Here is a 15,860-nt window from a genome sequence, read left to right as displayed (position 1 = left end):
ATACCTTTCACTTGTATGTCTTCACCAGTATACATTTTCAATTTGGTTGCAGTCTGTTCCATATTCAATTGTTGAATACCCTTGTTTAAATTTTGGAATTTTGGCTGATGCACCGGCTTCACTTTCATAAGGCTTTCCATTGACATGCAGAGTAACAATGATTGGCTCTGTTTTCCCTACTTTCACATTAAATAGAAAATAAACATTGGAATTAGTGGTTTCTGGTTCTTCCACATTATGTACTTTGATCAGTGTTGTTTGCTGCCTGGGAGTATGTCTCAATCCTGCTTTATATTGCTTCAGCGTGTGCCCCCTTTTATGACAATAATGGCACTCCACCTCTTTAAAATGGCAAGTTTCAGGGATTTGGTTACTTCCACATCGGTAACAAATCATTTTCAGATTTGCTGCTGAGCTGTCTCCTGTATATTTAGAAAAGATTTTGGATAGTAGGGATTGCTTCCTGCTTTGCGGCTGATTCCTGGTTTTCACGCCATGCCCGATGGTCTGTTCCTGCTCCAACTGGAAAATGGTGGCATTTTGTACATCCTGTCAGGCCTATGAATCCTGCTTAGCATAACAAGTGCTATTTCCAATGCTCTTTTAAAATTGATATTTACTTCAGTTAATAACTGTCATTGAATGGCATCATCATGCACACTGCAGACCAAACAATCCCTTAACATATTGTTTAGGGTCTCCCTGTTCAGTTAGCTGTTTCAATTTTGCTACACATGTTGCTATGGTCTCCCCTTGGGATCTTATTCTTGAATCAAATTTGAACCTCTGCATGATTATAGAGGGTTTGGGTTGAAAATGACCCTTTACAAGCTCTACCAATTTGCTGGAGGTTTTCGAATCGGAAGCATTCGGGGCCATCAAACTACAGATTAAATTATAAATTTAACTCCCACAATCCTGCCAAAAATTGGCATACCTGGTGAGTATATTTTCCCTTCCTTCTGTTTAAAACAAGATACTCTCATTCACTGGGCGAGGGACAGTACCAGAACCAATTTATCCTCCCCACCAGTTGTTCTGGACTTGATTTTCCAGACAGGTTGCTCATCAGAAAAAGTGAACTTTATTTACAGGGCTTCAACAGCAGTTACATGCTTCCATCTAGAACCACAGCTAAACACAAATTCCACCCCTAAGGTTCCCCACGCTTTGGACTGATTCGTTCACACTGTCACATGATACTACACAGTACGATAAGTCTTAAAGCTTCAGTCACTACAGTCTTTAAAGCTACAGTTACTACAGAGGTTGAGTTGTTTAAAGGTTTATTGAAAAAATTCCACAGTAGGATTTGCAGCAAAACGGTGAGTCATCTTTGAACCTTTTCCCTTGCTCTACTGTTCCCTTCTGGCTTCAAGTTAGTTTTAGCTCACCGATGAGAAATGGACACTTGTGTGAGGTACTGGAGCGTGGTGGCACCCAAGGAACTGTATCCAGACATGAGTCAGTCTTTAGGAGAGGAGGAAAGATATTGGAAGAGGAGTGGAAAGCAATAGAAGGTTAAAACCTAGAAACAACCCTTACTTTAAAAAAAAGGTTCCCCTGTCAATCATACAGGGGTTAAAACTGTTGGTGCAATTTATTTTGCAGCCTGCGACAATGAATCTATGGTTTGAAATCTCAGCAATCTGTCATTCTCCACATGAGGGCCAGTAGTATGTCTAGAGCTACTCAGTTTCATTTCAAGTTCTCTATATCCTGTTGTTCATCAACCGTCACAAGTTCTGCTTTGACCTAGCTATCTGTTGAAGTTCTGTCGCTGATAGATCGTGTCCATTAGTGAAATCATCAGCATTACAAATTAAATTGGAACAAACAGAGTGACCTTTCATGTGATCAGCAATCCAAATCAGTTAATCATTCTGTGATGTTTCTCAGTGAGATACTGTATATAATTTTAAACACTATAGTTCAGGAAAAGTTGAAAGAACAGGATTTGAAGAGCTATTCATTTTTAATTCTCGTGCAGTGCCAAGTCAGTTTTGCTGCAGTACGAGTTATTGATTTGTTACAGTGTGTTAAGTGTGTTTTTAAATGGTGAGCTTGGAATAGTTCATATCTGTCTGAGCTCCTTATGTTAGATTGGGATATTCATTAACTTGTGGACAAGGGCAGTGTCTTACTTCAGGATTATGCTCATGACTCCTTGAAGGCTAAAGTATATAAGAACTTCAGAGAAACTAAAGTTAGCACTGTGAACACTGACGGAAAATCTCAGATCAAACATTTGCCCACGCACCAATTGCATCCCTGGCAAGTTGCCTCACACCAAAAACGGAATCATGATTATAATAGCAACCAGCTGCATGCATGCGTGTAGGTCATGGGATGGCCTGTTAAGCTCAGTTCACTGTACTTTCATTTTTAATTCACATCACAGCTATTCTTCAGTTATAAATAAAGCAACCAAATTGAATCTACAAGAGGATATGTTTGTAGCTGATCACCTATCACGTCATTTGGAAAGAATGATTTCACACCAGAAAGGATAGGCATGTGGAGTAAAAACAGCAGATGACAAAAAAGTTTAGAAGTTGAAATAAACTCTGGTAGCTTGATCTACCATTATATACATTTTAATGACTGGGAATAATTAGCTTGTCAGCATTTATTGAGCAGTGATGGCACCCTGATGGTTGGATGATGCCATGAACAGTACATAGGTAAAGCTAAATAAACTGGAAAGAAGAGATGGGAAAGGAAATGTAAATTGCACATTGCGTTTAGGACTGCTGTCTTTCTTCATACATGAGAAGCAAGAGAAGAATCAATGTTTGATCTATTAATGGGAAATAAGCCAAGGCAGATAAGGGAATTAAGTGTAGAGTAACATCTGGGCAAAAGCAATCATAATCTCATAAGCTTTAAAAAATAAAGACTTAGCAAAACAAAGACTAAGGTAATTGGAAAACAATCTCATTTTGAAGGGTTGAGGAACAACAAGGGATTTTTTGAAACACAATAGCTGTGCAAAATATTTAAGTGTGCTCAATAGAAATTAAGAGAAATATATTCTACTAAAATACAAGAACAAACTGGTCAAAAATGAAATGCCATAGGTAAAGAGATAACATCAAAATTGAAACTGAAGGAAAATGCATATGCTCAGTACATAGACAATAAAGGGAGATGACAAACAGAAATAAAAATGTTTCGGAAAATAGTTTTAAAATTAGGAAAGTAAAGAAGAATTAAGAAAGGTTATCAAGGAAAGTAAAAAATAAATTTTAAAATATTCTACCAACATACACAATTTTTAAAAAAATGCCAGGACAGGGCCATTAAAGAATACAATTGAATAGCAATTTTACCAGGGAGACTAACAATGTGCAGAAGACATTAGAAGAAAAGACAATAAAACTCCTGGGGCTGGATTTTGTGTGCCCCCCTCCCCACTGGGTCTATTTCCAATGGTTGGGGGGGGGGGCACATAAAATCTGAGGGGTGCACAGTTCACCACCTTCATGCCCAGCCCCTAGCTATCCCCCATAATAGGGGAGGGGGCAGGCCCTGAAATTGATAGCACGCACACCATATTTAAATAATCAATTAAAGATCAATTGAGCTTGTTACAAAGCCAGTTGACTGGGATATTGCACTGCACATGCAATAACAAAGTTGTCATGGGCAGGAGCGGGAAGGCCATATTTTGAGGCTAAATTGAAAAAAGAGGGGAAGGAAGGGGGAAGAGCATTGGGGCAAACCCCAAAATATCACCACCCCCCCCGTGGACTTCATTGCTCACCATCTGCCATCCAAAACCCAGCTCCCCAACTCCTTTCTCCCCCCTCCAGGCCCTCGGATCCCTCCCTGTCCTAAAAGCCTGAGACTTAACTGTCTGCGGCAGCCATTGTTGTTCTTCCTGCTCCTCCTTGCAGTCTTGGCAGTGCCCACTACTGAGCTTTAGTGCTGCCGGGACTGCTAGAGGTGATGGCCAATCATATTGTTTGGCAGCTCTTGAAGATGAGACTTCCTGCCCACTGGGGGGCGGAAGTCCCACTGAGAGCTTGTTTAGCCTGCTGGCAGCGCACTGTGGCTGCGGGTCAGGTTTCTTTCAGGTGTGCCTACTGCTGTTCAAGTTTCCTTCTGGGGAGGGGGCAGGGTGGTGGAGTGAGCCATCTGTCCCCTCCCCCTCCATAAAATCCAGGCCTGGATTGATTGCATCTGTGTGTGGTAAAATAATTTAGGGAAGGTATAGCATAGGCAGTATTACATATATAAAATAAATTAGCAAAATTAGTTATTTAGACAGGAAAATGGTGTTCCACAAGGTTCAGCACTGGGACCACTGTTCAAAATTTGCATTAGTGATTTAGACTCTGATCAGATGACACTGATTTGTCCGAGTATATTTAATAATGAGGAAGAACGTGTAAAAATATCAGAAGATATTAATTAACTTGCAAACTGGGCATGTAATCGGTAAATGACTTTAAATGCCATGTGGTGAATTTTGGTCTGGAGAATAAGGAGGCTACATACTGCTTCAATAATGAGCCCAAATGGGGTAGGGAAGCAAAAAGATCAGGGCTACAGATACACAAACCATTAAAAGTGGTGTCATGGGTTAATAAGGTATTGTATTTTAAAAAAGGAAAAATGGAAAACTAGGGTTGAATTCCACTGGAGTTACAATTGTAAAGCAGTGAGGTTGATGTTAACCTTGTATGGACCCTCGGTTAGACCACATTTAGAGTACTGTGCATAGATCTGATCTGTATATTATAAAGAGGATGTAGAGGCATTGGAGAAGGTGTAAAACAGATTCACAAAGATTATACTAGAGCTGAGAGGGTATATTTACCACAAAAGGTTGAACATTCTTCAGCTCTGTTCTTTAGAAAGGGAAAGGCTGAGGGGTGACCTAGGGCAGAACTTTACATCTGCGGGAGGGCATACGCCCAATGCAATGAGGCATAAAATCGTGCGAGATGATGTCAGACGAGCATCCCAATGTCATCGTGCACTCACAGGATATTTTGCTCGGTGGGCGCGTGCAAGAGTCTGAAGCCCACCCGCCGGCAATTAAGCCGGCAGTTAAACCCATTAATGGCGCAATTGTCTGCAATTTTTCGTGGCCCATCCAACCTTATGGTTGGCAGATGGGTGTAAAGGCCAAGCGGCCTTTACATTTTTCATCAAACCTCATCCAAGGGCGGGATGAAATCTCTGTTATGAAATAAAATAAAAATAAATATCGGGGGTCAAATTTTTTTAGGTGCTTGATTGTAATGCGTGAACATTTTTTTGCAGCTTTTACAGCTTTCTTTCATTATTTGCAGGTCTGCAGCTCCCTGAGGCAGCTGCCTGCCTTCAGGGAGCTCTCTCGCAGCGCTCACCTGCACCTGCGATGACGTTATTGCCCACCCTCTTCCCATCCCGGCAGCGCTGAGCATTTCAGCACGTGTTTCAAGTTGGCAGTTGGGGGTCCATTTCCCAGCTGCTCCCAGACCCAATGATCACACATGCCTGACTGATTACAATTTTCCAGATCATGGAAGTGTCTGATAGGGTAGACAGAGAGAAAATGTTTCTATTTGCAAAGCTAGAGGCAATAAACAGTGTTCCCGTTAATATTTTTTGTGGTTGAGGTAGAAACCGGATTGGAGAGATTCAAACATGGGAGTTCAAGGAGAAAGAGTTTAAAAAAAAAGGACAAAAAGAATGGGAAAGATAATAAGGTAATATCAAAAAGGGTTTGGTGTTGACTTCATTTCATAATGATACAAGTGTTTTACTGTCAGTTGAATCACTGTTTAAATTTCATGCACACGCAATTATTTAAAGAAGCCAATTTGTGCTTGGCCTCTGTGGGGATTTCTGGGTTGCTGTGCTGCTATGCAGCTTAGAGGGATCATTGGCCATAAATATATAATGCTCACTAATAAATCCAACTGTGAATTCAGGAGGAACCTCTTTCTGCAGAATGATAATGCATGAGAACAAGGTGCAGTTGAGGCCCCTCAGATTGCTTTGAAGGGGAAGCTGATGAAGGACCAAGAAAAAACAAAGGGATGGGAGGAGGCTTAAGTGAAACATAAATTCTGGCGCACACCAGTTGGCCTGAATAGCCTGTTTATTTCCTGTGGACTCTATTTAAAGATTCCTATGTGAGTCAAGCTAGATTGGCCTTCTTAAATTTCAGTGATTCAAGTGACAGTAAAACACTTGTATTATTGTGAAATGAAGTCAATACCAAACCCTTTTTGATATTACCTTATTATGTTTCCCATTCTCTTTTTTGTCCTTTTTTTTTTACTCTTTCTCCTTGAACTCCCATGTTTGAATCTCTCCAATCCGATTTCTACCCCAGCTCTCGCCCAAGTCACAAAGAACATGCTATGTGACTGTGACAAAGGTAAACTATCCTTCCCAATCTTCCCAACCAGTCTGCACCCTTTGACTTGGGTTGATCGCACTACCTTTCTCTAATGCTTATTCACTGTCATCCAACTGAGTGGGACTGCACTCGCTTGGTTCCATTCCTATCTATATCTAATAATAACCAGAGAATTATCTGCAATGACTTTTCTGCCTTCCAACAGACTTGCTTCTAGCATTCCCCAAAGATCTATCTTTGCCCTCCACCCTTATTTCTCATCTACCTGCTACCTCTGGGACATCACTCAGAAACATCTAAGTTTCCACATGTATGTTGTTAACACCAAGCTTTACCTCACCATCACCTCTCTCAATCCTTCCACAATCTGTCAAACTGCTGTCCAACATCCAGTTCTGGATTAGCACATATTTCTTACAATTAAATATTAAGAAGACTGAAGCCAGTGTCTTCAGTCACCAGCACAAACTCCGTTCCCTAACTACCAACTTCATCCCTCTCACTGACAAATGCCAAGGCTGAACTAGACTGTTCACTATCTTGGTGTCATATTTGATCCCGTGATGAGCTTCTGATCACATATCGATGCAATCAGTATGACCATCTATTTCCTCCTCTGTGACGTTATCTAACTCCCCCACTGCCTCCCCTGTCCCCCACCTCTCAGCTCATCGACTATTGAAACCTTTATTCTTGCCTCTATTGCCTCTAGACACAACTGTTCCATTATGGCTAACCTCCCACAAAATGCTTACCCTTGTTCTCAACTGCTCCTTGGCTTTGCCATGTCTGTAATCTCCTCCAGCCCCACAACTGCCCGAGATATCTGTGTTCACCTAATTCTGATCTGGTGAATCATAGTCATCATGGCACAGAAAGAGGCCATTTGGTCCATCAATACATCCATTCCATTCCAATTTTAATTGCTCCACCATTGGTGGCTATGCCTTCAGCTGCCTAGACCCTAAGCTCTGGAAGTCCCCCCGTAAGCCTCTTCTCCTTTCTACCTCACTTTCCTTTTTTTAAGATACTCCTTAAAAACCCAACCTTTAGTTAAACTTTTAATCATCTGCCCAATACCTCTTGATGTAGCTTGGCATATCTTGTAGTGCATCATATCTTTTATAATGCCCCAGTGAACAGCTTGGAATGTCTTGTCACATTAAAAGCACTATAAAAATGCAAGTTATTGTTTCTCTCTCCCTGATTTTCTCACCACTTATGCGTCCCTCCTCCACGTTGTGACTGCCAGCTTATGTTCCTGTTTTTGTTGTCCAATGAGAGAAACACGAAAAAATAAACGCAAGTCGCTCTTTATTTGAGAAGATCTAAAGGACGTTCACCTATGCCATGCATTCTGGGAATGCTGTCCTCTACTTTCTTTCACTCTCCAGCAGGATTTAATTACTCAGTATTGCCATCTAGAGGATACTTCAGTTGCGTTCCTGACCGACCACCCCCCCCCCCCCCATCAGGAATAAAGTATTTTCTGGATTTGGGATCCCCTGAGAGCTGTCTCCAGCAACTCGGATGATCAGTAACATAAATTTCCCACCTCAAAGTCACGAGATCAAGCCTCCAGAAATGCTTCCAACCAAAGTTGACAACCCCATGCTCCAGTGGGAGGGCATGAGATTGTGTTTTTCCAAATGAGGGAGAATTTGGTTGGCTGCATAAAGCTGGAGTAATGTTCTGGGCATTAAAAGACAAAAATGCAAATCATCCTTTCTCAGTCCCTGTTTTAATTAGGATGAACATGATTAGACTGACAAGTAACTATACCAAAGCCCAATCCTGCCAAAATAAATTCTCATATACAATGGAGAAAAGATGAGCTGTCAAAAATTATTTTAATGCAATACTTTTTGAAGTATGGACTTATTTAAAAATATGACTTCGAAAATAAATTTAATGATTCTGTAGATTGCTGCTGGATATTAAAGCTGTTTGTAATGTAATCAGTCTAGGTTTACAGGTCAAGTCATAGTTGATGATTTGGAAATTAAGCATTCTGAAACAAAAAACAGCAGAAAGTATGACATTCATGCTTTTGGGCATATTAAACTGTCTGTAAATTGAGACTTTTCTTTCCTCACATATATTCCACATTTTATCTTCCTTGTATCTAACTTGGCAAATTTCATTGAGACAATGTCCCTCTTAGGATTTGGCATCTCACTGAGATCATCTTAAATCCTAAGGTCCTGTTTTTTTTCTTTACTGCAGTGTTATGGCAACTTCTTTCCAAGTCTTAGAAAATTTGTCTACTTCAGAATTGCTGGAAATTAGGTATCAGCGTCACTAAGTTGAAGTTACAAGATTAAGGTTACTGTTCCAATTTTTCTTCATTCTTGCCCCTGGTTTGTGCTCTTCTCCATTCCCACCACTCCATTCCCCCACTGAGGATGTTTTAGTCCAATCAGGACCTTATCATCAACTGCAACTATTCATAATTTTTCCATTACCATCAAGCCAGGGGACCAACCCTGGTTTAATGAGGAGCATGCCAGGAACAGCAACAGGCCTACCTGAAATGGAGAAACCAGTCTGCTGAAGCTACAGCATAGGATTGTAATATGTGCTAAAAAGCAGAAGCAGCATGCTACAAACAAAGCTAAGTGATCCCACAAACAATAGATTAAATCAAAGCTCTGCAATCCTGCCACATCCCAATTTTGAATGGTGGTGGACAATCAGCAAAGTGATGGAAGGTGTGTCAACAATGCTATCAAGCAGCATCCACTCAGCAACAAACTGTTCACGAATGTTCAGTTTGGGTTCTGTCAAGGCCACTTGACACCAGACTTCGTGAGCCTTGGTCCAAAAGTGGATGATAGTGCTGATTTCCAGAGGTGAGATGAGAGTGACTGCCCTTGACATCGAGGCAGCTTTTGCCTGAGTGTGACACCAAGGAGCACTAGCAAAATTGAAGTTAATGGGAATCATGGTGGGGGGGGGGGGAATGCTGTGGGGGAGCTCTCTACTGGTTGGTGTCATCCCTCACACAAAGAATGGTGATTGTGGTTGTTGGAGGCCAATCATCTGAGCCCTAGGACCTCACAGCAGGAGTTCCTCAGGGTAGTGTGCTAGGCCCAACCATCAATGGTTGAACCAGCTGCTTCATCAATGACCTTCCCTCTGTCATAAGGTTGGAAGTGGGGATGATTGCCGATGATTGCACAGTGTTTAGTATTGTCTGCAACTCCTTAGATACTGAAGCAGCCTGTGCCAGCAAGACCTGGTTAACATTCGGGCTTGAGCTGGTAAGTACAAGTAACATTTGTGTCACACAAGTGCCAGGCAATGACCATCTCCAACAAGAAGGAATCTAGCCATTTTCCCTTGACATTCAATGACATTACCATTGCTTTATCTCCCACCATCAACATCTTGGCAATTACTATTTCCAGCAGATCAGTGCTTGGAATTCTGTGGAGAGTGAGTAACCTCCTGACTCCCAAAAGCTTGTCCACTAATTAAAAGGCATAAGTCAGGAATGTGATGGAATATTCTCCCCTTGCCTGGATAAGTGCAGCCCCAACAACATTCGAGAAGCTCAACACCATTCAGGATCAAGTAGCCTGCTTGATTTGCACCCCATCCACTATCGAAGCACAATGGCAGCGGTGCCACCATCTACAAGATGCACTGCAGCAACTCACCAAGGCTTCTTCAACAGCACCTTCCAAATCCACAACAGCACCTAGAAGGAAAAATGCAACAAGAATGGGAACACCACCACCTGCAAATTCCCCCCCCCCCCCCAAGCCACACACCATCCTGACTTGGAGCTATCTCGCTATTCCTTCACCGTCGCTGGGTCAAAGTCCTGGAACTCCCTCCCTAACAGTATTGTGGGTGTACCTACACCACATGGACTGTAGCAGTTCTAGAAGGTGGCTCACCATCACCTTCTCAACAACAATTAGGGATGGATAATAATGTCATTTCAACACTCCACCCTGCTCTCTTGCCCACATGTCTGTCCTTGGTTTGCTGCATTGTTCCAGTGAAACCCAACGCAAACTGGAGGAACAACACCTCATCTTCCGACTAGGCACTTTACAGCCTTCCGGACTGAATATTGAATTCAACAACTTTAGGTCTTGACCCCCCTCCTCCATCCCCACCCCCTTTCTGTTTCTTCCCCCTTCCTTTTTTTTTTCCAATAAATTATACAGATTTTTCTTTTTCCCACCTATTTCCATTATTTTTAAATATTTTTAATCTTTTATGCTCCCCCCACCCCCACCAGAGCTATACCTTGAGTGCCCTACCATCCATTATTAATTAGCACATTCGTTTAGATATATATCACCAACTTCAACACCTATGTGTTCTTTTGTTCTGTTGTCTGTGACATCTTTTGATGATCTGCTTCTATCACTGCTTGCTTGTCCCTACAACCACACACCCCACCTCCACTTCTCTCCCCCCACCCAACCCACCCCCCCCTCCACACACACACACACACACACACACACGCCTTAAACCAGCTTATATGTCACTCCTTTCCTATTTCTACTTAGTTCTGTTGAAGGGTCATGAGGACTCGAAACGTTAACTCTTTTCTTCTCCGCCGATGCTGCCAGACCTGCTGAGTTTTTCCAGGTAATTCTGTTTTTGTTACGGATAATAAATGCTGGCCTTGGTTCCATGAAAGAATAAATAAAAGAAAAGAAACTGAACTGGACCAGCCATGCAAGTACAGTGAACACGAGCAGGTCAGAGGCTGGGAATTATGCAGTGATTAATTCATCACCTGACTACCCAAAACCTGGTCACTCTCCACTTGCCTGGATGTGTACAACTCCGACTGTATTCAAGTAACTCAATACCATCCTGGACAGAACAATCTGCTTGATCAGCACCACAACCACTACCTTAAGGAGTCGCTCCTCCACCTCTGGTGCATAGTGATAGCCTTGTGTACCTTTTACAAGATGCACTGCAGTAATTCATCAAGGTTCCTTCAATAGCACCTTCCAAACACGCAGCCTCTATCACCTAGAAGAACACAGGCAGCAAGCACGTGGGAACACAATCACCTGATGCTCTCCTTCAAGTCACACATCATTCTTAGTATATAATTGCCATTCCTTCCCTGTCGCTGGTCAAAATCCTGGAACTCCTACCCCAACAGTACTATGGATGTACCTACACTGCAATGGTTCAAGAAGGCAGCTCACCACCACCTTCTCAAGGACAATTAGGGATGGGCAATAAATGCTGCCCTAGCCAGTGACGCCCACATCTCGAGAACAAAGTTTTAAAAATGTTCGGTTTTGAGCACAGCAACTTATGAAAGTCTTGGCCTTGGAGAGAGTAGTGCAGACTCACCAGACTGTTACTAGTGCCAGTGATGAAAACAGATTGCACAAATCTGGCTTCTATTCCTTTGGGTTTAGAAAATTGAGGCATAATTGAATTGAGCGATTTAAAATGATAACATGATTAAATAGGGTATGTATCCAGCACAAGTAGGCATTTTCTTAGACTTAGCCCATTTAAGGGTGAAAGAAGAACTTTTTCACAAAGTTTGCAGAAAATCTAGAACTGTTCCCTCCAAAAGACTGTGGTTGCTGGATCAATTGAAACTCTTAAGATTGTGATCAGTAGATTTTTTTGTTTAGGTAAGGGTGACAAGGGAAATAGAGTTGAGGTACAAATAATCCACGATGTAATTGAATGGTGGAACAGCCTTGAAAGCCTGCATGGCCTATTCCTACTCTTGTGTAAATGAAGATCTTTTCCTTCAGCAGATATCCCAAGTGGGAGAAATTCAGATCTATCTTTCTTATACACCACTCTTGTTGTGAAATCTCTGATGGTCCACCACATTGTCTGCATTTTAAACATTAACTCGTCTTCTCTCATTTCAGGTGCTGACCAGTCTGCTAAGTGTTTCCAGCACTTCCTGTTCATTTTTATTCCCTGTTCCTCTGAAACTTTCTGTTTCTATATACACACTGCTTGGGGAACACTGCTTGTCACATGCTGTCAGTCAAAAGGATCCCTTTATCCCTAATCTCTGTCTCTTGCTCCCAATCAATTACCGACCCAAACCATAAGGCTACCTCCATTGCCTTCTTTTGGCTCCTTCTGTAATAGAAACATTATAAAAAATGAGTCATCTTGTGTTTTGTGTGGTTCCCAACTGTCTAGTAGGTAATAGTTTTGAAGAATACATTTTCTATAACTGACAGTACCTGTACTCCCCATTTAAAAAATGCCATAGCAATTTGCATGCAAGTCCTTTGCATTTGTGTATCAATCTGATGGTATGTTGTACTTTCCAGGGGAAAAGAAAATCTCCACTGGTTGATTAAAGCATTTGACCTACTGTTTCTTTTCTCTCTTCCTTTCCTGTACTTCATGATTTCCTTTCTTCAGCGATCTCTGCTATCTACTACTTCTGAGCTGATTATCTCATTCTCACATTTCAAGTCTGCTGGTGAGTGGAGGGCATGAACTCAATGGTATACTGACTGCATGAGTGAGAATGCCTACTTAATTACTTTTGGTAAAAGACCAGTATTATAAAGGCAATATGTAAAACTGTGTCGTTTTTTTTTGCACTGAACAAAATATTTGAGACAAAAATCAAATCAAATAAATTTTAAATATATCACTAAACAATTGTAATATGCGTGGTAGCTCCATTTAAAAAGATAAAAATAAACACCACCTCCTCTCACCAATGATCTCCTTGTTGCCTTCATATGGGGGTGACTTGCAATTTTTTTTAAAGAAGGAAACCAGTTTCTCCAATTGCTTTGCCGATTTTGGAGAGGGAGAGACAAATGGTCAGTTTTTCTCTTCAGCTCTACCTCCATGAGATGAAGAGGATATCCGATTAAACTGCATCTAACTGTGCATGATGATGGCTGATGAATCATAGGATTGCTATGATTGGAATGCAAGTACTTTCATTGACTAAGATTGTAAATTTGTAGTTGACTTATTGTAATATTGTATTCCTGTTGAATATTGATGGCTGTATATGTTTATTTTCCTAAAAGATACAGAAAGTATTTTCATTGCAATTATTATATTCATTATCACTCCCACTGTGTTGTCAGGCTTCATATTTGATATTTCCTAAGCATAGATTTTACTTCTCCTGTGGAGATATAATAAAGAAAGACTTGGATTGAGATAGTGTTCTTCATGTTCTCAACACCCCAAAGTGCTTTACGGCCAATGAAGTACTTTTTTGGAATGTTATCACCTTCGTAATGTAGGAAACATAGCTGCCAACCTGTGCACAGCAAGATCCCACAAGAAGTGATGTGATAATAACCAGATCTGCAGTTTGATTTATATAGTGTTGATTGATTTCCAACTTTGAGTAATGGTGAATTATACTGATCTGCACACTCTGCTAACGAGAGCAGGTTGATCAATTGCCATCTTAGTGGGAATTATGCAGCAACAAAAATACAAAATCACTCCATACCAGATTATTTTAGGTTCTAACGTTACAAACCTATGATGTATGCAATAATTAACCAATACCTCTGTCCCATGCAGATAAGGCAGCTGGATCCAGTTCATCACTGTGTTCGCCTTAGAAAAATGGTGCAAAATAACATGGAATGTTATGTTCCTAACAGATTGGACTACATACAGGAACAGGTAACATTTGACACCATATGTTATATTAAAAAAAGGTTTACCTCCCCACTTGAAGCCACTATTCATACTGCTGTATAGTTCCATGGATGCTGGCATCCTTCAGGCCATTCTATGCATGAACTTCAGCTGTACAAGCATGAAGAGTATTGTAGCCAGAACCAGCACACAGTCACCAAATTTCCATTCACACGAGCACTTTGTAGAATAAATAATAGGTACTAATCAGAAAAGATAAAAAAACCTTATCATGTCTTACCTCATTATTGGCATAATACTGCAAATGGAATTCTACCCAGAGAAGTGTGAGGTGATATATTTGGGGAGGTCAAAAGAGGCAAAGGAATACACAATAAATGAAAGGGTACTGAGAGGCGTGGAGGAAGTGAGGGACCTTGGAGTGAATGTCCACAGATCCTTGAAGTTAGCAGGACAGGTTAATAAGGTGGTTAAGATAGCATTTGGAATCATTTTAATTTATTAGCCGAGGCTTAGAATATTCGAGCAGAGAGGTTATGCTGGAACTATATAAAATATTAGTCAGACCACAACTTGGGTACTCTGTGCAGTTCTGGTCACCTCATTACAGAAAGAATGTAAATGCATTAGAGAGGGTAGAGAGGAGATTTACAAGGATGTTGCCACTGGACAATTGCAGCTATGAGAAAACATTAATAGGCTAGAGTTATTCTCCTTGGAATAGAGGAAGCTGAGAGAGATTTGATTGAGATGTACAAAATTATGAGGGACTTGGAGAATGGATAGGAAGGGCCTATTTACATTAGCAGAGAGGTCAGTGACTAAGGGGCATAGATATAAAGATTAGAGAGGAGATGAGGAAAAGTATTTTCACCCAGTTTTGTGGGGGTCTGGAACTCACTGCTTGAAAGTATAGTAGAGGCAGAAACCCTCAACTCATTTAAAAGGTCTCTGGATATGCACCGCAAGTGCTGTAACCTGCAGGCTACGGACCAATTGCTGGAAAGTGGGATCAGGCTGGGTGGCTCATTTTTGGCCAGTGCGGACACGATGGGCGAAGTGGCCTCTTCTGTGCCTTAAACTTTCCATGACTCTATGAGAACCAATGAATCTCTGTTATGTGGTAGCCATTTATACATAACAGCTCCTACAATCTGTAAATTAGGTGAATAGCTAGTTAATCTCCTCTTGGTGGTGTTGGTCAATACTTTTAAGCAAGTAAATGGTGCATCATTCTAATCTATCAATCAAAAGAAGTCTTGTCCAGTATTGCAACACTCCCTCAGTACTACCATGAAGTGTCAATTATGTGATCAAGTCCTGGGTTGTAGTTTGAACCCACAGTCTTCTGACTCAAAAGTAGGAATGTTACCGACTGAGCCAAGCTGGAACTGTGGCTTTTTCTTCCAAATGTGCTGAGGCTAATAGTAACATCTTAATTGCTGATCAGCTGAGATTCGCTAACTTAGGATACACTGTATAACTGGAATTTTTTGCTTTGTATGGTTCAACACTATATGGGTTAGTTTTTACTCACTAGGTCATCAAGGGATTTGCTGACTATTACTTTATTTTATGTAACATTTTGCATTTTCAAACACCAGTTTAGATCACTTCAGTTAGTTTCCATCCTCCCTGTAGCACTATGATAGCCTCTTCATAGTCACCAATTATATCCTGTATGTTTGAAGTATATTATTCCTCTTAACCTCCTTAACTTCACTGCATATCTTTAATACAAGGCAACCATGCCAACTTCCTTCACTACCTCATGGTGTTTTCCTTTGCAAGATCCATTCCTTTTCTGTCCAAATGCAGCCAGTGTATCTTGAGCACCAGCTTCTCCTGCCCTTGCCTGGTCACCTTCCGGAAGGATCCATCTATT

General features: G+C 41.1%; 1 protein-coding gene across 4 annotated transcripts in view; it reads left to right on the top strand.

The window, feature by feature from the left end:
- The window catches only part of LOC121293889 (T-lymphoma invasion and metastasis-inducing protein 2-like), a 385,212-nt gene that overhangs the window by 235,699 nt on the left and 133,653 nt on the right, over positions 1–15,860 (top strand). For 3 of the 4 annotated variants that reach the window (XM_041217341.1, XM_041217335.1, XM_041217350.1), the window contains one exon: positions 13,895–13,999. In XM_041217341.1, the coding sequence (XP_041073275.1) occupies positions 13,895–13,999 (105 nt within the window). Of the gene's footprint in view, positions 1–1,258; positions 1,326–13,894; positions 14,000–15,860 lie in introns of those variants that run through there. The other variant, XM_041217358.1, reaches the window with a different exon arrangement.

The sequence above is a fragment of the Carcharodon carcharias genome, chromosome 2 (assembly GCF_017639515.1).
Source record: "Carcharodon carcharias isolate sCarCar2 chromosome 2, sCarCar2.pri, whole genome shotgun sequence".
NCBI classification, from domain to species: Eukaryota; Metazoa; Chordata; class Chondrichthyes; order Lamniformes; family Lamnidae; genus Carcharodon; species Carcharodon carcharias.
The sequence above is the reverse complement of the archived record's forward strand: the minus strand, read 5'-3'. Positions and strand labels throughout refer to the sequence as shown.